This window comes from Equus przewalskii, chromosome 8 (genome assembly GCF_037783145.1).
Source record: "Equus przewalskii isolate Varuska chromosome 8, EquPr2, whole genome shotgun sequence".
Lineage (NCBI taxonomy): Eukaryota > Metazoa > Chordata > Mammalia > Perissodactyla > Equidae > Equus > Equus przewalskii.
Window position 1 is genome coordinate 61845003 of NC_091838.1, and position 22655 is coordinate 61867657.

At 35.3% G+C, this 22655-nt stretch overlaps 1 protein-coding gene across 4 annotated transcripts in view; it reads right to left on the bottom strand.

Moving 5' to 3' along the window:
- Positions 1–2869: 2869 nt before the first annotated feature.
- Positions 2870–22655, bottom strand: part of RAD21 (RAD21 cohesin complex component) — a 79401-nt gene continuing 59615 nt past the window's right edge. For 2 of the 4 annotated variants that reach the window (XM_070630896.1, XM_070630894.1), the window contains 12 exons: positions 19663–19792; positions 18331–18430; positions 16503–16609; positions 15593–15796; positions 14992–15117; positions 14552–14674; positions 12308–12531; positions 10635–10794; positions 10029–10177; positions 6765–6914; positions 5289–5372; positions 2870–4591 (listed from right to left, as the gene is read on the bottom strand). In XM_070630896.1, the coding sequence (XP_070486997.1) occupies positions 4400–4591; positions 5289–5372; positions 6765–6914; positions 10029–10177; positions 10635–10794; positions 12308–12531; positions 14552–14674; positions 14992–15117; positions 15593–15796; positions 16503–16609; positions 18331–18430; positions 19663–19792 (1749 nt within the window). In that variant the 3' untranslated portion in view covers positions 2870–4399. Of the gene's footprint in view, positions 4592–5288; positions 5373–6764; positions 6915–10028; positions 10178–10634; positions 10795–12307; positions 12532–14551; positions 14675–14991; positions 15118–15592; positions 15800–16502; positions 16610–18330; positions 18431–19662; positions 19793–22655 lie in introns of all 4 variants that reach the window. The other 2 variants (XM_070630893.1, XM_070630892.1) reach the window with 1 other exon arrangement.

Sequence of the window (22655 nt, forward strand, 5' to 3'; positions counted from 1 at the left end):
CACGAGGGTTCTCTTTTCTCCACTTTCTTGCCAATACTTGTTATTTCTTGTCCTTTTGATAATAGCCATTCCAATACATGTGAGGTGATATCTCATTGTGGTTTTGATTTGCATTTCCCTTATGATTAGTTATGTTGAGCATCTTTTCATGTATGTGTTGGCCATCTGTATGTCTTCTTTGGAAAAATATCTATGTAGATCCTCTGCCCATTTTTTAATGTTTTTTTTTCTATTGAGTTGTATGAGTTCTTTATATATTTGGATATTGACACCTTACCAGATAGATGATTTATACTTTCTCCCATTCAGTAGGTTGCCTTTTCATTTTGTTGATGGTTTCTGTTGCTGCACAGGTTTTCAGCTTGATGTAGTCCCAGTTTTTGATTTTTGCTTTTCTTGCCTTTTTTTTTTTGGTGTCAGATCCAAGGAATCATTGCCAAGACTGATTCAAGGAGATTACTGCCTATGTTTTTTTCTAGGCATTTTATGGTTTTGGGTCTTACATTTGAGTCTTCAATACATTTTGAGTTAATTTTTGTGTATGGTATAAGGTAGTGGTCCAGCTTCATTCTTTTGCATGCAGCTGCCAGTTTTCCCAATGCCATGTATCAAAGAGACAATCCTTTCTCAATTGCATATTCTTTGCTCCTTTGTTGTAAATTAATTGACCATGTATGTGTGGGTTAATTTCTAGGCCCTTTATTCTGTTCCTTTGATCTATGTGTCGATGTTTACGCCAATATGACAATATGTACTGTTTTGATTACTGTATCTTTGTAATATAGTTTGAAATCAGGTAGCATGACACTTCCAGATTTGTTCTTCTTTCTCAAGGTTGCTTTGGCTATTTGGAGTATTTTGTGGTTCCAATGTTTAGAATTGTTTGTTCTACTTTTGTGAAAAATGTCATTGAAATTTTGATTGAGTCTGTAGATTGCTTTGGGTATTATGGACATTTTAAGAATATTAATTCTTTCAATTCACAAGCATGGAATATTTTTTATTTGCATCTTCTTCAATTTCTTTAATCAGTGTCATATAGTTTTCAATGTACAGGTCTTTCACCTCCTTGGTTAAGTTTATTCCTAGGTATTTTATTCTTTTTGATGCAATCGTAGGTTGCAAATGAAATAATTTACATTATTTGACAGTACTGAAGGAATGTAACTTTAACATAGGATTTACACTTGATTAGGGCCCAGATACTTACAAGTGTTTTTTGGTTTACCACCCTGTCAATATTAGCTAGCTTTGTATTCAAATCAGTGATCTTAATTCAGCATTTGCCTTTTCACTGACATTAAAAAAGTCCTATTCCTTAAATTCTTATTATCCTGCTAGTTCCCTTATTAATGAGCTAAATAGAATTTTCACATGTGCTATTTATATGAGCATTGTTAACATTTTCGTAATTGCTGACAGTACTCTTAAGTATCTTTTGAATGAATGAATGAATTGGGTTGTTGCAGTCATCTCTACAAGTCTTAAATAATGCTAACAAGGGAATGTATTGAAATAAAAGAATCACCATGTATTGAAGATGTAGAAGGTGAAGGAGCCACTCACCAAGATAAGGCATTAGCGGGTGTGAAGAAGTAGAACTAGCTCAGTTTTAGATGGATTGAGACACATGTGGTCCTTCCAAGTGGAGATGTCCATCTCACATGAGGTGCCCTAGTTTAAGAACCTTGCTCAAGTGCACACACATTGAGTGGCCTGAATCAAAGCCAATGTTATCCCCATCATACAAAGGTTAGCTGCTTTTCAAATTGCTTTTAACTAGCTCCTACGATTTTTACAACTCTTGGAAACAGGTGGAACTTGATGTTTATTTTATCTTAGAAGCAGGCCCTGATAGAGAATAAAAGCTTCTTGAATTTTAAGCTTCATAATCAAATTAAGATTAGGAGCTGGGTTTCCAGACCCCTGGCCCATTGCTCTTTCTACTGCACCCTTCTGGCAGCTCTAAGATTGAAGAAGTAAATCGAGACACACGGTTCTACTCTCAAGACTCCACCTAGGCTTTTTGTCCCAAGTCAAACACTTACTGGTTCTGCTATACCCAAAACAAAACCATTTCACCTTACTTACTATGCTGAGCTATCACTCAGATCTAAGCAAAAGCTGTCTGTCATCTGAGAATACCTTCTGGACTACACCCCAGGAACTTTGGTATGCTGTACTCTAGGTTCTCATCCTTTTTCACAGGTTATAATCCTTTACTACTCCATGTTTACCGTAAGCGGGGAGTCCCAAATTAAGGCATCTTTGGGTTTAAGCAGAATTGGTGCTTAGCAACCACCGGTTTTCCTACTATAAACAGCATTAAACTGTGTAAGCTTAAGATACAGCGGGGCTTAAACCATGCAGTCTTAGTATCTTAAAACTCACAGCTGGGAGTAGGACAAACCAGAGGCTTGAATGCAAAGGCAGGTACATTCCAAGTTACTGAAATCCCTGGCTTTTGGTTGGCTTCTCAGACGGACCCAGAAAGCCTCTGGTACATGCTCATCAGCTGAGTCTGTTTAGGATCCCAAGGACATACACCCATAGGCATCTCATAATTTGTACCTATTTAGCATTTACAGAGATAAATCTGTGCCCCAAATATTCCTCAGCACAAGCCATTTGTTGGCTTCATTTTAATCTTAATACATTCTAAATTATATTATAGAGATTATACATCTACCAAAGTTTCAGCTTCCATGGCTCTTCTGTTAACTATTCTAGCCTCTCATTTTTTAAGTCTAAGACCTTGAAAAATTCACTATTTGAATAATTATTAAGGCAAATAAAAGAGGAGGCATAATTAATTTCTTTCATCAATGTCCTGGGGAACAATACCAACTGAATGATCAATACTCCAACATTTACAGCTTATAACACAACTTTTATTAGAAAAGTTATACATAACATAGCATCAACTATTTTCAAGAACAATATTAAACCCGATAAGCAACAAAAACCAGACTAACAAAATGTGTAACAAGAAACTAATGACCTTTCTATAATCAAACATTCAATTATCTACAATGTCTTTTTACAAAGGGAGAAAAATCCACGGTTTACAGGCACATCATATTGAAAATAAAGCTGCAATAGCAATTTTATACAATTACAATTCTCAAGAAACTGAATCATCAAAACAGTAATTACGAGTTCACAAATTTAAAACATTTCACATAATTTTTAAATTATTGGGTATACACTGAAGTCTGAGTTTCAAAAGTGATTCTTTTTCCCACAAAAGTGCCAACACTTTTTCAGTGTGAGTAATTTTGCCCTAAAAAGTTATGTTTTGATAATCATCATAGTCACATAATTTCTGGTGCTATCTGGTCTGTTAATAATAATAAAGCCTTTATTTGGATGTGTGTTTTTCTTCACTTAAATTATAGGAAACCAGATATAGAATTTCTGTTGCAAAGCTATTAAAATAAAGTTCCAAACACAGGAGTGTGCAGCATTGGAAAAAGAGACCAGTACTAAAACTTATAATAAATATGAGAGAAGCCATTAGTTTTTACAGCGTTGTCTGCTTAAAGGTTAAGTCACCCAGGTGTACAATTTCCCATCAGTTTGTCCTTTTAGTTGGCATAGCAATTTCTATTTTCATGATCTGAATACTCAAATATATTCAAACATCTTTTAAAACTTTGATTTATAGCTCCTGGACAGTTATGCTTTTTATATTCACTCTATTCTAAAAAGTCTATTTCTGCTCATTTTAGAGCCTCACTAAAACAACAGATTTCAGGATAGTAAGGTTCATTAAAAAGTCTCAAGTGGAATGATTTAATAAAATAGAACGCTTTAAACCAAGTCCTATCTTTTTGTAGCTGAAGGGGACTAGTTATAACACAATTTCACACATCCCCTTGGTCATTATGGAATTATACTTTAAAACATATCTCAAGAGGACGATCTCTGTTTCGGGCACCATCCCCTAAGCACAGTTGTTACCAAAAAGATTGCTGGTGTTACTGATGGGAAAAGACAATTTCTTTCCATCCAAGACTCACACCATAGCTCTTAATTAAATTGTCAGCCATTTATCCTGACAAGTTTCCCTTTCCAATAGAGAATGGACAGCTAAGATAAAAATCCTGACTTTTGACTGCTACTCAACATTATTACATGCGCCAATATTGCACAACATCTGTTCTGAACTGTTAAAACAATCTTCTGGGTCCTTGTTTTCTCCATCAGAACACAATCACAATCCATACAAGCAGTTTCTCTTAAAGATGAAATTGTTAAATTTATAAAATGAAGAAAGAAAAAGGCAGACACTTTGTACAAAAATCTAAATTTTCTCAAAGGGTTTTGTGTGCCCTACACATGGGGGCAATTTGTACACACTAGTGAAATGAACACTAGCTATAATGTTTCTAGCTGCTCAAATAATGTGGAACCTTGGTCCAGGCGTTGCAATGATGTCACTGTATGGTTCTTCCTGTGTCAGCTCAATAGCTTGCTGCTTTTTAAGAACCAAGAAGCTGTAGAACTTTGCTGCAGCTTGCTTTCTGTTTGTGTTTCGACATAACTCAAGCAAACTGATGGATTCAGCTCCAGTTTTAGCAAGAGCTCGCTGAAATAAAAAAGGGAAGAATTAAGCGAAAGTAATCTACACAATAAAGTAGTAATTTTAAAAGGATGCCAATTTTGAATCTTGGAAAAAGTATACTGTATATTCTGTTGGAGGCTGGGAGTGGACTTTTTGGAACAGTTAAGAAGGTAAAAGGACAAAGTAGATTACATCTAAAATCAAAAAAAGCAAAGTTGTTCCAACAAATATTAAAACAATTCATTTCTTTGGACATCTATTGCGATAAGTAGTAAAATCTAGCGCTTTCAGGTCTTAAAATTTCAACTGATTTTTAAATCTGACTGAACTTTGAATCTATTTTAGGAAACCTTGAATAACTTGCCTGGTATTTCTTAGTTGTTCAAGATATCTCATATATATCTGATACATTCAGGCCCAAGGATAAGTGACAATAATTAAATCTGCTCAACCAAAAATAAGATGATGCAGACACAAAAGAAGTTCCATCAAACATCACTACAGTTCTGCTGTGCAGGATAACCATTTGGAAAGTGTTCACCTGGATGCCTTCCAGGAAAACTCTTGGCCTAACGGTTTACGTATTAAAATAGTTTGAAATATGTAGCTTTGGAAAAAGTTTCACAAAGGCAGAATTTTTGGTTATAGCATTTAACTATTTTTTGAGGGAGCAATGCCAAAAATCTTCCAAGTCATTTTCTCTGAGACTGCACTGGCATACCTGAAGCCCATGAAGCATCTGCTGGGTCCTTTTGTTCCATCTTCTTTCTTCCTGATCCTGATCACCCCCTGAAGCATCTTCATCCTGAATGAAAATGGTCCCCCAACAAAAAAAAGCTGACAAAACAATTCTGCTGAAAAAGGAAATATTTCTGTATCTTCTCAAAGCTCTGAATTAGAGTATTTGGACTGATAGAAAATTATACTTTATATTGCTGAGAGACAAAAATCACTTAGCATCTAGTATGAACACTGAAGTTTGTCTTTCCTAAATTACAAAAAGGAAGTCCTCTGTACCTGCACGCAATCATTTGGCTGAATATATGACTGTACTGGTCTATAAGGATATGGTCTACACAGTCCCTGGACCACTTCTAGGTGGTGAACCGTTGGTTATAGTTTGACAGACTCCTAATCTCATTGTGGACCAGTACCAAAGACCCTGCAGACTCACGAGTACTGGTCTATATGGTGTTTTAAAAGAAATGGGTTATAATTCATAAAATACATTTTACTTTAGCTGCCCAGTTCCCAGTCACCTGCCACCTACAGACCTGCTTCCTAAATGACTTTCTGAACTGTAAATACTGATTCATCAACAATAAGTCTGAGATAATGGCACACCCTAGTACATAGGCTGGAGTAGCTCTGGGGCTAAATTTTGACTTTAAAACAATGTAGTCCTCATAGTAAAGATAAGCACTAAGTGGTTATGCAATCTATGGCTGGCATAATGATAAATTACAAGTACAAACAGATGCTACTGAAAATGTACCCAACCCATAACCATTAGCCTTGGGAGAAATTTAAAAGCTTCAACGCTACCTGAAGACCCTTTAAATTTAAAATAAAGGTCTAAATAAAACATCTGACAGAGCATCAAATAGAAGAATATATTCTAAGTCTTACACAACAACCTCAAAGATCCAGAAAAAAACGAAAAACAAAGACCAGCCAAAGCATGCCCCAGGAAAGGGAAATCCCATAAAGCATCTCTACTTTTTAGAAAATAAAAGTCATTCAAGCCTTCAACCCGTCTATTTCAAGCCAAGACACATCCCACTGCAGTCTCACGAAAACAAAAACAAAACCCACACAAGTAGAAAATGATCTTATTTCCAGGGCACAGACAGAGAGGTATTACCAGAGACAGATGTTAATAGCAGTAAGAACTGACCACTGGACCGCAGGGTAATAAAGCAGCTAGAAACAATTTAGAAGTCAAACAAGAAATCACTGAAAGGGTAGTCCACATCCTTCAAAAGCCCGCAAAGGAACCAGTGAGCTATAGCACAGCATAAAATTTGACGTTCTTAATGACCACCAAGAATCTGGTTACATTTCAACATTTTCCATCACCCTGATGCTCAACATCAATTAACTTAGCTCAAATATGAAAAGTAAAAGGGAAGTGGTTGAAGATTTTTTGCTAAATCTAGAATGGGAATTTATTCATAGGTCTTTTACGTTTCCTCACCTCCTCCTCTTCATCATCTTCTTTCTCCTTCTCCTTCTCCTTCTCCTTTTCTGGTAGAAGTTCTAACTCTGGAATTAACTGACAGATGTTTGGAGGCTCTTCGGGAGGCAGCTCTACAGGAGGTATTTCCATCTGTTCCACCTGCTGAGGCTTAGCGCAATAAAAACAAGGCAACTTAAGATGCACATTTTAAGGGTAGTGTCTTCTAAATACACAAATATATAGCTGCTGAAGTTTTTAGAATGGAAATACTTGGGTCATATCTCCATAGTGCCACACAATAAAAAACTGATTATAGTGTAGATTTTGTTCTTTTATCATAAAGTTACAACATTAAAGTAGTTTACAAAAGAAATTAATCCATTATCTTCTTATCATAGAACAAGTGTTTTGTTTTTATACTTATTTTCTGGGAGTCAAATACTTAAAGGTCTACATGAGAAATTTGCAAATAACAAGAAAAACAATAAACAGTCAAAAAGCCAAAAACCTTCTGTAGTAGCATTTTAGGAAAGAAACAGAACTCAATCCAGGGCAATGCAAAAAGGCCTTAACATCAATTAGCCTGCTACTGTCAACCATTATCACCTAATATTGCCTTAAGGCTATTAGAACTAAGCTTGGCTCTAAGTGGGAGTCTTGCTGGTCTTATAGCAGCAAACAATAGGAATGAGGAGACTATTTTTCTGGGTCCAGCTCTTGAATTTCCTTCTTCTCAGACTTAACATAAACAGTTGAGAACATTAAAAAATAAAGTCTTTAACAAACCAAAGGAATGACAAGGGAGCAACTACCAGGAAACTAGTACTAGAATAACCCACTCATTACCTGTTCCCATTCCCATTCCTGAGCTCCTACAGAAAAATGCTTTTCTGACAACTCCTTACCACCAGAGGGCACAGAGAACTAGTTCTTAAAATTAGCAGAGTATTCTTCTGCCACTCTCTCTCAATGGACGCTGAACCAAGAGCCTAAGGTTACCAAAAAGCCTCCCTTTGCCCAGATTAGGTTATTCTATAGATTTAATTAAGGTTGGGAAGCCTTAAACCAGACCTTACTTCCTTTACACTTATTTTAGTTTTCCTGTCCTAAGTGAACCTCATGGTAGTCAGTCTGAATGAAGTAACTTGAACGAATGTTGCTTCACTTTTTTTTTTAAGCAATCTGACAAGCATTCTGATTACTTAAATAAGACAGCCTAAAACTGCCTAGTATTGGAGATAAGCAGCAATGTTGCTAAAGAATAAACTAGAACCTGAAACAGGATAGCCCAGAAATAAACCCATCCATATATGGTCAATTAATTGACAACCAAGGAACCAAAAAGATACAATGGGGAAAATATAGTCTCTTCTATAAATGGTGCTAGGAAAACTAGACAGCAACATGCAAAAGAATGAAAGTGGGCTACTACCTTATACTATACATAAAAATCAACTCAAAATGGTTTAAAGACTTGAATATAAGATCTGAAACCATAAAACACCTAGAAGAAAACATACGCGGTAAATTCTTGGACATTAGTCTTGACGATGATTTTTTGGATTTGGCAACAAAAGCAAAAGTAAGTGGGGCTATATCAAACTAAAAAGCTTCTGCAAAGGATACCATAAATAAAATGATAAGGCAACATACAGAATGGAGGAAATATTTGCAGATCATCTGATCAAGAGTTAATATCCAAAATACATAAAGAACTCAAGAGCAAAACACCAATCTGATTAAAAAATGGAGAGAGCATCTGAATGGATATTCTTCCAAAGAAGATATCCAAATGGCCAACAGGTACATGAAAAGGTGCTCAACATCTCAAATCAGGGAAATGCAAATCAAAACTACAATGACGTATCACCTCACACCTGTTAGAACAGCTATTATCAAAAAAGACAGGAAATAACCAGTGTTGGTGAGGATGTGGAGAAAAGGGAACCCTTGTGCACTGTTGGTGAGAATGTAAGTTGGTGCAGACAATATGGAAAACAATAATGGAGGTTCCTCAAAAAATTAAAAACAGAACTACCACATAATCCAGCAATTCCACTTCTGCATATTTATCTGAAAGGAAATCACTATCTCGAAAAGATATCTGCGCCCCCGTGTTCACTGCAGCATTATTTACAATAGCCAAGACATGGAAGTGTCCTAAGTGTCCATCAATGGATAAAGATGTGACATACATACATCTACAATGGAATATTATTCACCATGTGAAAGAAGGAAACTGTGCCATTTGCGACAACATGAATGGACCTCGAGGCCATTATGCTATGTGAACTAAGTCAGAGAAAGATATATACTGTATAATATCACTTACATATGGAATCTAAAAATACTGAATTCACAGAAGCAGAGAGCAGGTTGGCGGTTACTAGGGGCTGGGGAAATTGGGAGATGTTGGTCAAAAAGTATCATCTTATAATTGGAAGTTTATAACTTCTGGGGATCTAATACACAGTATCATGATTATAGTTAATAAAACTGTTATATACTTGAAAGTTGCTAAGAGAGATTTTAAAAGTTCTCATGACAAGAAAAAATTTGTGACTGTGGTAATCATTTCATAATATATACATGTATCAAATCATTATGTTGTACTCCTTAAAAGTAACACAATGTTATATGTCAATTATATCTCAATAAAACTAGGAAAAAAAGCCATTTAATCATGCTGACAAAGAAATGAAAAAACAAGATAAAAATACAGTGGTCAGACATCTGAAACTAGGCTGATAATTACAAAAGTGACGATCTGTCCCCACCTGGCCTGAAATGTGCAAGAATCTACTAGCTTATTTTTAAGCACAAAAATTCTCTTTTATTTAGCAGGGAGTTTGTTTCATTTCACTTACAACATCTTTCATACTTGTAGAATTTAACAGGTTCCATATACTGCTTTTGTTATTTTACTTAGAACTGTCCCCTGGATTCACCCTGGACTAATGTTTGAGAAAGAAAAAAATAAAATATGCCAGAACTAAGTTAAGAGTCAAGGCGGTCACATTAGCCAAGAGTGCTCACTCTGAAGCAAGACCCTAACCAAGAAGAGCGAGAGATTGAAAACGTCTAGAACATCATCTCCCACTTAGCGCACACACTGTGTTCATATCCTCAGATGCCATTCTTTCTCTCTGGACCCATTTCTTGCCATTTTCTTCCTAAACCAAGAAACTACAAAGAGCTTAAACAACACTTGCTACTACTAGGGATCTAAAATAATCATCTGAATACCCCAAAACATCTTGAGGGAGACATGCGCTTACTTACAGGGATCACAGGCTCTGGGTCAATCTGTCCTGCTTTTCGCTTAACCCCCTGAGGTGGTGGTGGGGGCATGGCTGACTCATCCAAGTTTGTTCTGCTGGTCTCCATCACTGACTCCTGGAGGCGGCTTGGCTCTTCCAAAATGGGTTCATCTGCAATTGGTCATATGAAGAGGAGACTTGGGTCATACGGTCTTCAACAATATTTCTGAACTATTTACTTTTAATACTAATACACTGAGACACAGGTACTTTTTCTAATGAAGACAGCTGAAAAAAATCTTACCTCTGCAAAGATTACTCAATTTATAACAATACACTTAAAGGTGGGAAGGGGCCTTAAAAGGCCAAGTCCCACCTCTCGTCCAACGCAGGGCAACCCTTTAGCAGACTACCACTCAGCTAATTCTGAACCTTACATCATTCTGAAAACAGAAAGCTTCCTATCTAACAAAATAATCAGACAATAGAATAAGGCATGGATTCCCCTATCCAAAAATTTGAGTATACTCCTTTCTTCCTAATTTCTTTTACTTTGGCAATATATAGGTAAATTTTATGCCAAATGTTCATTTAACTTTCATCAAGGAACTCTTTCAATAGAACAGACCGATAACATCACGCTGCTGATGTTGCTGGGGCTGGTCCTCTCTGGGAACCTCTGGATTCTCAAATTCTTTGAGGAATTCATCCAAATTATCAGCCTCGCCTCCTTTCCTCCTTTTCCTAAGGTCTTCTGGTACTAGTGGTGTAAGACAACGTGTAAAGAGCTGTTTAAAAAAAAAGGAAAATCTCAATTATAAAATGTCACATTAACTGAAAATCCACTGGAGATTTCTGTTTTCCATAAGTATGTTTTAATAAATATAGTCCTAATCAGTTTATATATAATCTAGCATGATTTCTATTTAATGTTATATTCATTCTTCATTGTAAATACAGACTTTCAAATTAAATAAGATTTTTATTATCCATTGTCTTATAACCCAGAAAGATAACACTAACGTTTTAAATTTACTTGCCTGCAGTTTTTCATATTTATACACTTAAAACTCAATCTAAGTGGATTCATACCAAATAGCTTAAAATATTAGTGCTTTCTTCACTTAATATTACATGATAATTTTATTAACTATCATTTTTAATATTTTTAATGACTGCATAAAATTCCAGAGTGGAGAGAGATATATGTGTGTGACATATATGAACCACTTTTCAATATTTTAAGTTTCTTTCTTTAAAATTTAACTGTAAATGATGTAATCAACACCTTTACAAATGTAGCTTTTTTTCAGATTTTGAACTATTTGCTTAGGAAAACTTCCTAATACTGAGACCACTGAAGTCAAAGAATATAAATATGTCAAGGACCGTCTTCCAAATGATTACATAACTGTGCTTCTAATAAACAGCAGTTTTACCATAGCCCTGCTTTTTTGGAACACTTTAAATTTACAATACAGTAAAATATATAGTAACATCAACTGGTTCTATCTATATTTTAACTTTAGACAGAGAAATACTCTAACCGCACTGCCTTACTCCCTGGATGCCTCAGAACCTTGTTTTGGAATAGTCTAGAACCTAAAGTGATAAGAAAAGGGCCTGAAAATGAAAAAAAATTCTCATAAAGCCAGAATTCTTTTTCTGGCTGGCAAAGATTTGCTGAGCTAACATCTGTTGCCAATCTTCCTCCCTCTCTCTCCTTTCCCCCCCTCCCCAAAGCCCCAGTATATAGTTGTATATTCTAGTTCTAAGTCATTCTAGTTCTTCTATGTGAGCTGCCACCACAGCATGGCTACTGACAGTTGAGTGGTGTGGTTCTGCACCTGGGAACTGAACCTGGGGCACCGAAGTGGAGTGTGCGGAACTTTAACCACTAGACCATCAGAGCTGGCTCCAGAATTCTTTATTGTGGGAAAAGAATCCCATGTTTTAGCCAGAAAGCAACATGTGAAGATTGCAGCCTTCAAAGACAGTACACACTAAGGCAAGAGAAGTAATAATTTATCATAGGAGGTTGAGGAGAGAGAACTATTATTAAAAATGTCAGTGGCTTTTTAGGGAACATTCATTCTGCATCTTTTAGAAATGCAGGTGTCACTTATCATGATCTTTCAGATTAGTTTATGTTCAGTATACTGTGATTTAAGGGAGACAGAGAAGATGCCAAATAGTTGAAAAATACTTGATCAAAAACGATCCACAGGTTTTAAAAGTTTATTTTTAAAAATGGTCAAAATGTATGTGAAATAAAAAATTTAAAAAGGCAAACTGTATTACCTTCAGTAGTCTGTTATTCCACAAAGGCTGAGCAGGTAAAGAGAAGAGTTTTTCTACTCCCCCTGTCTCTTTCCACATCATCAATTTCTTGGTGGGTGGTGCCAGATCCAAAGTGGTAACAATATCAGAATAATCACTAAGTTGGGCTCTAATTGTCTTGCTATCCAACTCTTTGACACTGTCAACAATTAGTTTCCTCTTTCTCTTGGCTTTTGTTTCTTTGACTGGAATCAAAAAGAAAATAAGGTCATTTTCCTGAGAGGCCAGCATGAAACATACAACTATCAGATTGGTCTCATTCTATCTCTGCTTTTCTACACACCTAGGAGAAAAGTTAAGCCTCGAGGGCAGAATCTGCTTTAAGTGATATTTCCCAGGTACTATGTAGAATAGAGGCTAGCAAACAAGAGGTGTTCAGTAGAAATCTGCTGAATGAATGAATAATTATGCATAGACTTGTAGCACAAAACAAACAAAATACTGCAAGAGCCAATACATTTTTGCCCATGTAGCTTTATACTGTAAACATGGAACATATGAGACTTGATTCAGAGTTGGGCTCAAGTTCTAGGTGCTGCCATTTATTAGCAGAGTGACCATTAAGAGAAGTTAATTTCATCTTGCTTCCCTCTTCTTTTTCTCATTTGAAGTATGGCCAACCACTTAGGGGTTGTAAAATACTTAGTATAGTGTCTGGCATAGATTAAGTCCTCCATAAATGGTTCCAATTACTATGATTTTTATTGGAAAAGTTACAATTCATATACAGCAATTATACAAGCAGCTCGATGAAGTGAAACAATCCCAAACCCAGTCAGATGGAACAGGAATTCCACCTTAGATACTGTTTGTATATTCATTTCTAATTCTGACTAAAACTTTGCAAAGACACAGAAAAGCTCATGGGATTAAACAAATTCCTTAAGATTTCATCCTGACAGGTTATATACCCCATAGGTTTTTATATATAAAACATTCATGTGGTTCAAATTTCAAGTCAAGAAGATGTTACACAGTGAAAGCCTCTGTCCACTCCCTGGCCTACAGCTACTGAGCTCCCTTCCCTGAAAGCAAAAATTCAAGTTCTTCCAACGGCCAGCAAAGCCTATCCTATTTTAAACAATGCAGTATTTAAACACACTTACCTCGTTTATAGTTGTCTGTAATATCTGTCACTAATACACTACCTATTTTATTACCCATGATCCCCTAATTAGTATCTAAGTTCCACGAAGATAAAGACTTGTTCACTGTTATATTTTTAGTTACGTAATAGTAAGCATGCTTTATAAACCAGAAGCCTAAGTTACAATTTTTAGCGATCAGATTCTAAGGAGGAACCCCCCCAAAAATTAGGCTTGTTCTACTCAAAAGTCGTAACTATATCTTGAATTATAGTGTGACTGATCTCGAGTTTTCTACTCCCTTATACCCATAAACCATCTAGAAATTTAAAAATTCATGTCCAAATTACATCTCAAATTGCCTCTTTTACTCAGAAGCAACACCCCCAATTAAATGTTTTGCTATGTTTATTTTTTTTGAGGAAGATTAGCCCTGAGCTAACATCTGCTGCCAATCCTCCTCTTTTTGCTGAGGAAGACTGGCCCTGAGCTAACAGCCATGTCCATCTTCCTCTACTTTATATATGGGATGCCTACCACAGCATGGCTTGCCAAGCGGTGCCACATCCGTACCCGGGATCCAAACCGGCAAACCCCAGGCCGCCGAAGTGGGAATGAGCGCACCTGACCACTGCGCTACCAGGCCGGCCCCCTGCTATGTTTCTTAATAAACACTAAAATAAACAGAATACTGATTTTAGAACCTCTGATATTTCCAGTTAAAAAAAAAAGAATTTTAGATTTTTCCAGATTGTAACCCAACTATACAGAATCTAGAATTTGGAAGATAATTGATTAATAAATCTTGTACTTTACTGTAAAATGCCTTGCAATGTTTTCTGATTGTTACACATGTGACCTGCTAGCATTCTGGGAACCCCAAAAGACTAAGATAAATATTAGCAGAAAGCTTGTTCTATACTTTTATATTTCACAGCAACTCACACAGATATTCCATAAGATACTTTAATTATAACTGAATTAAGTAAAGATTCTATGATAGATGACTGTGACAAAGGAGAAAGCAGCTTAGTTATCTAAAATGAGATCAGCAGATTAATGGACAAGAGCCAGAACTAGGACTTTATGTTCTTATTAGTCAAAAAGTTTATTTGCTCACCAGTGATATCAATAGGTTCCAAAGCAAAGGCTTCTTCCTCATTCGGAACAAGTGTTGTCTGATCAGTCATAGTTGGCATTGGTTCAACAGGATCCACGGAATCAGGACTATCAGGCCCACCCACTATAGAAAACAGAAATTTGGTCACAAAAGGCTTTGGTAGTATTTAATATATATCCTACAAATAGGGGGGAAAAATCCCTCTGAGAAACTGAAAGAAACCACTGGTACAAAGAAGGTACACTTTTCTAATTATGAGGAAGTCCCTCCAGAGTTGAACCCTCCTGGCCAAAAATGGGGAGGGGCACAGGATTAAACAATAAGAGAATCAGAACTGGTAGCTCATTAAAAGCTGGAACTTTTAGTTTGTGGTGTTCTATGTTAAATCTTCTTTGGATGCCATACAATCATGCCCAGAGTACGGAAGATAAAATGCTTACTTGACACATTATCATCCTCATCCATATCATCATGTGCAGGCTGCTCTGGCAACATCACCCCTGCCTCAGACAGGGCAGGGGGATCATCAAAAATACCGCCATCATTATTACTAATAAGTTTGTCATCTGAAATAGGGAATGTAGTTTAGTTATAATTTCAAAGAGAAATGTTAAAAGAATAATAGCCAGTCACTGGAAAAATAAAATTAGGTTAAAGTGGATTATACTAAAATCTGTATTCAATCTGCATGTACTTCTCTTCAAGGTAGTGTACAAAAGTATAAAACCCTCAGTATACGAAAAAGTTTCTCATTCTTAATTTACATTTTCTAGTTCATATCTATTTAAAACATTTACTTAATGAGATATCAAAAACAAATAGGCTTTAAGAACTAGTAAAACTTAAAACTCTGAGATAAGCACATTTAAACAAAATCAGGTATTGTTATAACATTTTTAGGTTACAGTTTTACAGAAAACTTTATTGAAGCAACTGGTCACAATTTACACATATATAGCACCTAGAGAGCTGCTCTAGAGCCAGAATTAGCTTTTGCTCTTAAAAAAGTTATGTTAGAATAACCACTTTGTTGTAACCTACCTAATATACCACCATCATTTCCTTCTCCAAAATTGTCATCCTTATACTGGTCTTCATATTCTAAATGGTTAATTTTCTCATTCAGATTGCTGGTGCTCTGTTCCGGCTCTAATAGGAGGTTTGAAGCACTAGTGCTTACTAACATGTCGTCATCCTCAAAAGCGCTGCCTTCTCTCATTATCTCACGATCATCCATTCCAAAGTCTCCTGAACAAATTTCAGTCATTAGTTGAAAAAAGCTAGAAACATCACTGTACAAAAGACAACAGCCTATAATTTAGTATAATTATGTCATCACATTTGCTTACTCCAGCCTTATTTATCTTTGAATGCTAAAACATGTAGTTTAAACTTTAAATCTGTAGCATCTACATTTCATAAACTGATTCTGGGACATGACTAACAAATTCAAACACAAGATTCAAATTTAGGTTATCCTAAATATGTTAAGTAAATCTAAATATGTATATACATTAGGTTGCATTAACATTCACAGACCTAAACTTTCTTGATAATGTATTTTCATGAAGAAAAGAATTTGACTTGCAACCAGTTTTGAATAGTATTCAAAAAGAATAGTAGGTACACAATGCAATTGCTCCAACATGAAAAAGCAAGCACTACTTCCATGTTGGGACTTGTCACACAAATCAATATATAAGGTTCTATCACCATGTGTGTGGGAGCTGGAGTAGGGAAAGAATGAGTTCTAAGATTGGTGCACAGAAATAATGCTTAATACGCTGGTAGGAAGGCAAATTCTTTTCTTGATGAAAATGCATACGGTGAAATTTTAAGTCTTTTTGTCATTATGAATGTAACATACGTCTGGTTTTCTTTTCTAAATTGCTAGTGTCACAACATAATTACAACGTTATAGCTAGTGGCTAGTGATTTGGTTCTCTATTACCAAAATCATTTTCTTGTAGGATACTGATGTTTCCAACTTCTTCTCTCATGGTTATCTCTTCCACTCTACTCTGGTTCAGGCTGAACTGCTGGGCCACATCGATGTCACTTTAAAAGAATTTCAAATACATTTTAGTCTCCAGTCTCAGTGTAATGTATTTATAAGGAATAAAATATCCCAACTCTCTATATGAAAAAAAAAAGACATACAACCTATCAAGGTTTAGGAGCCTTAATATTTAATACTATATAAATACAATCCAAGAATCTGAATAACTACTTGAAAGTTAATTTAATTTATATTTAAACTTTAAAACCAATAATGACCAGCAAAGAAAATTTAATATGCTGAAATCACTACAAAAGGCGACATAGTATATAGAGGAAAAACTAAGAAATGCATGGGCTAGATAGGCATGAGTTTTCATCAGGGTCCTGCAACTTACAGGTGTGAACTTTGAAGTTACCTGGCTTTTCTGAGACTCTGTTTTTTCCTCTAACAAATAATAACCTCTCATATTGTTTAATGTTACATGTTTTAAAAATTTACTTAATATTTTTAAATACCAATGTGGAATATCATCGGCCAAATTCAGAATGTAAGTACTTGGAAACAAATCACCAGATTTTTTTCAGCACATAAATGGCAAGGAAAAATAAAAGAGGGATGCAGAGGTGTTACAGATTCTTAAGAGAGACTTATGAGACATCAACGAAATGCAGTCTGTAGACTTTATAGAGACTCTAACGTAAACAAAATGAGAAAAAAAGGGCTGTGTGTCAACTGGAGACATCTGAACACTAAGTGGATATTAAACAATTATTTTAATTTTTTTAAAGGTGCAATGTTATTATGGATATGTTTTAAAAATTCCTTACCTCTACAGAGATACATACTGAGGTATTTACAGATAAAATATCTATTAGCTTCAAAATAATCTAGGGGGGTTGGAAGGTGAGCTGGGAAAATATGAAATAAAACTGGCAATATATTGATAATTAAGAAGCTGGATGATCAGTGTATGTTCATAATACTAATCTCTCTACAGTTTAGCTATGTTAAAACATTTCTATGATATAAAATTTTAAAAAAGGAAAACAATAGAAATAGAGGAAAAAAGTAAAGGAGCTAGACAGTGCCTAGCACTAATTAACACACACACAATCAAAATCATAAATTTATTTTAATGAGGAATCACAGATCATTTTTAAAAGCAGAGAAATTTGTCAAAAAATAAATGGGGCTTGGTGTAGAGGGTTTCTCGGTTGTCAGTTGTGATAATCACTTGGAAAGTTATAGTCACATTCCATCAAGGTAACGATAGCTGGCTTTGGAGGACTTCAGAAGATGGAAACATACCACAGTATTCTGCTATAAAGGCCATCTCGGTACAACTTTCTCCTCTTAAAAGTGTGTTGTGACAAGGACCCTTTCTTGCTCTTAACATAAAGTTGTCTCAAGTTTGTTAAAAAAAAAAAAAAAAAAAGTGTGCCTGCATATAGCTTGGCCAAGAAGATAACCAGTAGATGACTTTAATATATACCTCTGAAGAAAAATCATGAAACAATAGTTCAAGTAAAGCACATAACTGGACAACAGTTCAGTTTACACAACCTCTGGCCCAAGCATATCAGAATTCTTATATTTTAGCTGTGTTAGAACACTTCTAGATTATATGTTTCATATTTATACAATATCCTAAATGAAAGCATACGGATTTTAGCTACATGTTAACTCAATGTTAAAACACTCCAAGTAAAACTATACATTTAGAAGCCAATGTTTCTTGTAGATTAAATGAACCGAAAAAAAAAAGAGAGACACATACTCTAAGTCAGGCAGTGGCTGATCAAAGTCATGAAATTCCTCAGGTAAAGTAATAGCATTGTAAGCAGCTTCTCGATTTTCCTCAGGCAGGTCAACAACACCTGGAAAACAAATGGTAAGCTTGAAGGCCTGGCTACACCACATATTATCTGGGAATCAAAAGAAGGTAGTCAGTATAATTTCCTAAGGTTATACTCTAGAAAGGTTGCTAATATATGCAAAATACCATTGAATGAAGCACAACTACTTTTGTTTTTCTATAATCATAAGCCACACTACTACTTGCTTTACCAAAAAAAAAGTCAAAGCACTAATAATGCATTAAGCTGATGTCTCTAAAAGAACATAACAAATAAATATTAATAAGTTTTCTAAATAAGCATGAAATTTATGAGGAAAAGGAACGACTGAAAAGGAGTACCCCAAACGTTAAGACGAGTTGGTTATTTCAGGGAGAGTGAGATGACATGATTTTAATATTCTTTATATTTTCCCCTATATTTTTCAAGCTGTCTATAATAAAAATGAGTTGCTTTAAGAGACAAAAATAAAAAGCATGTTATTTAAGCAAAATGCACTTAGTAGCCACATGTATCACAGCCTCTGCCTTAAACATTTTACTTTTAAATAAAATCTTAGATCTCAAAATTTCACTGTCCATAAATTAAAGTACTAGAATATAACCTCAATAGAAACGACTGTATAAGGCATCTCTCCTACACAGATTGTTTTAATTAGAATAAGACTTCATCAATGCTTTAAAAAATTATAGCATGATCTATGAATTCAGTTAAGTACCCTAGTAATTATCTATGCAGATAAAAGTTTAGTTGCTAAAGTCCAGTTTAGAACCAACTATTATATAAGACAAAACACAAAAAACTACAGGGAATATTAAAAAAAAAGTCTCAGTCTCAACAAGTTAAAAGTGAATCTGATTTTAAGAATATACTAAAATTATTTAGGAAAAAACTAAAATTCTAAGATTTTCTTCTCTGAGCTGTACTTTGAAAAACCTCATCACAATTTGCTTTCAACATTTCAACCTCTGATGACTCAATTCTACATAAATTGCTGAAAAAAGGGTTAAAAGAAAAAGGCAACTCCAAAGGAAGAACAAAAAAGGGGTGACTGTTGTACTCCATACATAAAACAGAAGTAAAGTGGGCTTCCTCCCTTGAGCCACTGCCTCTCCAAGCCTGGCCATATTTTTGAAGGGTTCCTTGTATTGCAGTTAAAACAAAATATGCTGATCTAGAATATTTGTTTAGTAGTTTTTCACACCAAACACTAGAAACGCCAAAGTTTAAAAAAAAAAAAAAAAAGTGAATACCTGGCCGAAAAGCCATCTTTATCTTAATGAATGCTTCATTACAGTCTGCAAGGAGATATTTTGCTTTTCTGTGATAGATTCGAACTACTCCCAGTAAGAGATGTCCTGATGTTCGGAGTGCCATCTTGACCTGTGAATAAAACATTAATAATCTAATTTATAACGTTAATTTTTTGGTTTTGTACGTAATCATATTCAAAGCCTGTACTCTGTACAATTTATAGGCAGTTTTTACTTTATCTCAATACTTTTTATCATTATTTGAAGTTACCTCAGAATTACCTATATTTTAATTCCCTGAGTATCCCCAAAGGAGAGACTGGCAGTAATTCATCAATTAACATAGTCATGAAGTAGCCACAAAGCAGGCACTAAGGTGTTCCACGGATTGTTAGCACATGAAGGAGTATGTGGCACTTTTGGTTGCCAATCCAAAGCTACTGCTCCTTGCCGGCTATGTAAATGCTGATTTTGTTTGGGAAGCAAATGTCCCCAGCCTTGAAAGACGACTGTCTCATTCCTCTCTGCTAATTATTCTTTAGTGGTGCACGTGACTCAGTTGAGACAAGGAGAAATAAGCGCAAAGTATGTCAAAGAGTTTTTGAGGAACATCTTTCCAAAACAGAATGCCCCCTCCTTGTCCTTCTGCCTTTCTTGCATTGTGAGTAGGTGGGGCTTGGAGCTGCCTGCAGTCACCCTGTAACCAGGAGACTAAAACTATAAGCACAAAAAGCCAAGAAACTAAGAATGGTGAGTCCTTGGATGACATCATTAACTGCTAAATCAGTCTTAGATCTCCCCATTTCTAAACTGCTAATTAAGTAAAACTGTTAATTTCTTTATCATTTAAGCCACTTTTCACTGAGTTCTTATTACTGGAATAGAAAACATACTAACTGATGAAGGATAATGGTACCCATCTTTTTTCACAAGAAAATATACTCCTCAGTCTGTTTTTTTCAAGGTAGATCTTGATCAACGCTTACATAGGATCCAGTGTATAGGATGAGATGCATTAGTTGGGAAAAGAATGAGAAGTAAACACCCAATTTAAAAAGAATGATTCAAAATTCTTCTGACTACAATAAAGAAAGATTTTGGGAGAATAAGACAATGTGAACTCAAACTTTCCCCGCTTGTTTTCCAAATCACACCACAAAACTCATCAAATTCTAAGGTACCAAAGAAAGTAGTTAAATATTTGCTTCAAGTTTAAATTATAATTAGTACATTCTGTTACTTAAAAGATAAAATAGTGTATTTTTAAGTTATGTGTATACTCTCTATAGTAGTCCAGGATTCTATTTATAATGACTCTCAGGCTCTTCATTTATGGCTACTTCATGTGACTTACAGCATAAATTATGAAGTTTACTGCCATAAATTCTTAGGTATCTAAAATTATCATAAATTTATGATCAAATTTAGGACTCATCAGAAGATAAATCCTTGATAGGAAAAATAATACCCAATTAAAACATTGCTCCTACTGGAAAAATCTACTTTTATGATGTGGTCTTAGGAAATTTAAAATTAGTATCGACTGTACCTTCACATAAGAAATGGGGGGGAGGGGGACCTTCGCATGCCATTATCTTGTCCAAAATAAGCAACTTTTAAAAGGTGGTGTTTAGGCAAAGGCTTTCTTTCTGGATTCGTTTGGTACTGAGTTTAGCCTAGCAGCAGGTAAAATGAGGTATGATATTTTTGCTGTCATGTTAAGAGTGTAGGTATAATAAAGAACACAGGCTACACATCCAGGGAAAGCTCTACAGAGGTTGCCAGCAGCTGGCAGGGAGAAGGGAAGGCGGGGAGGCATGTGTTACAACTAGCCAAATGCCTGACACTTGTTTCAAACAACTAAACCAACATTTTCTCATAACAAGAACTGCACACGAGAGCAAACATTACAAATTTTCAGGTCAGTTCACCCTGTGGAAACATCTTTATATGCAATCACAATAAAACAGAATTAATCAAATAAAAATCTACTTGGAAATGGTTTTTAAAGTAAGTTATTCTCTCTCACACATACCCTCCAGCTTTCTACATTATTCCTGAACCGTTTGCCTTGCTTTGTGGCTGTTGGAGCATACCTTCACATATCAGATTGTCTCACACTCTCTTGCAGCATCCCTAAGAGGGTACAAAGTACTCTGCACGTACTATGAAAAAATTCACTGTCCACTTAAGCCAAATCACCTTCAATATTTGCTTATGGATGTTAAAGATTAGCCACCCATGTCAATTGCAAGAAAAGAGCTCAATTTCTCCTTATTTCCATTCACTTATCTCAGTAAGCATACCTATAAAAAGTAGAAAACGTCATGTTCTCATACAATTTGACTAGCAGTGCCGAGTGGTACAATCTCCCCAAAGAGCAAACTGTTAATGCACATCAGAAATCTTAAAAATAAGCATATCACCTGGCCCATCAATTATATTCCTAAACATCAGTTTTAAGAAAAGGCCTACGGATGTGAACAAATGGTTTTGCAAGCAATGTTTACTAAGCAGTTATTTTTAAAAAAGAGGAAAACAAAACAACCTGTAATCCTATCACCTAAAGAAATCTTTAATAGTATTTTGATATGCCTTCTAAGCTTTTATGTGTGCCTATACATTTTTTTTAGTGTTTGAGAGTACATAAAAAACTGCATCACATTGTTTTGTGATGAGACTGCTCATCACAAACAGCTCTGTTCATACCATTATCATAATTTTTAATGGTTGCATTGTACAGGACCAGAGGAATTAAAATTCAAAAAATTAGGAAAAAATATGGGTTATTTAAAAAAATCAAAAGAGAGAGAGAGACAAAAAAACAAATCATGCACAACCAAAACAATGAATTACAGGTCCCATAATCCTTTATCTGAAATCCTAAGACCCAAATGTATTTTGGAATTCAGAACTTCTCAAACGTTATAAAGGTAATGCACTGCATATGTCTTATATTAAGACATCCCCAGGAGTGTCTAGAGCAGCCCCCC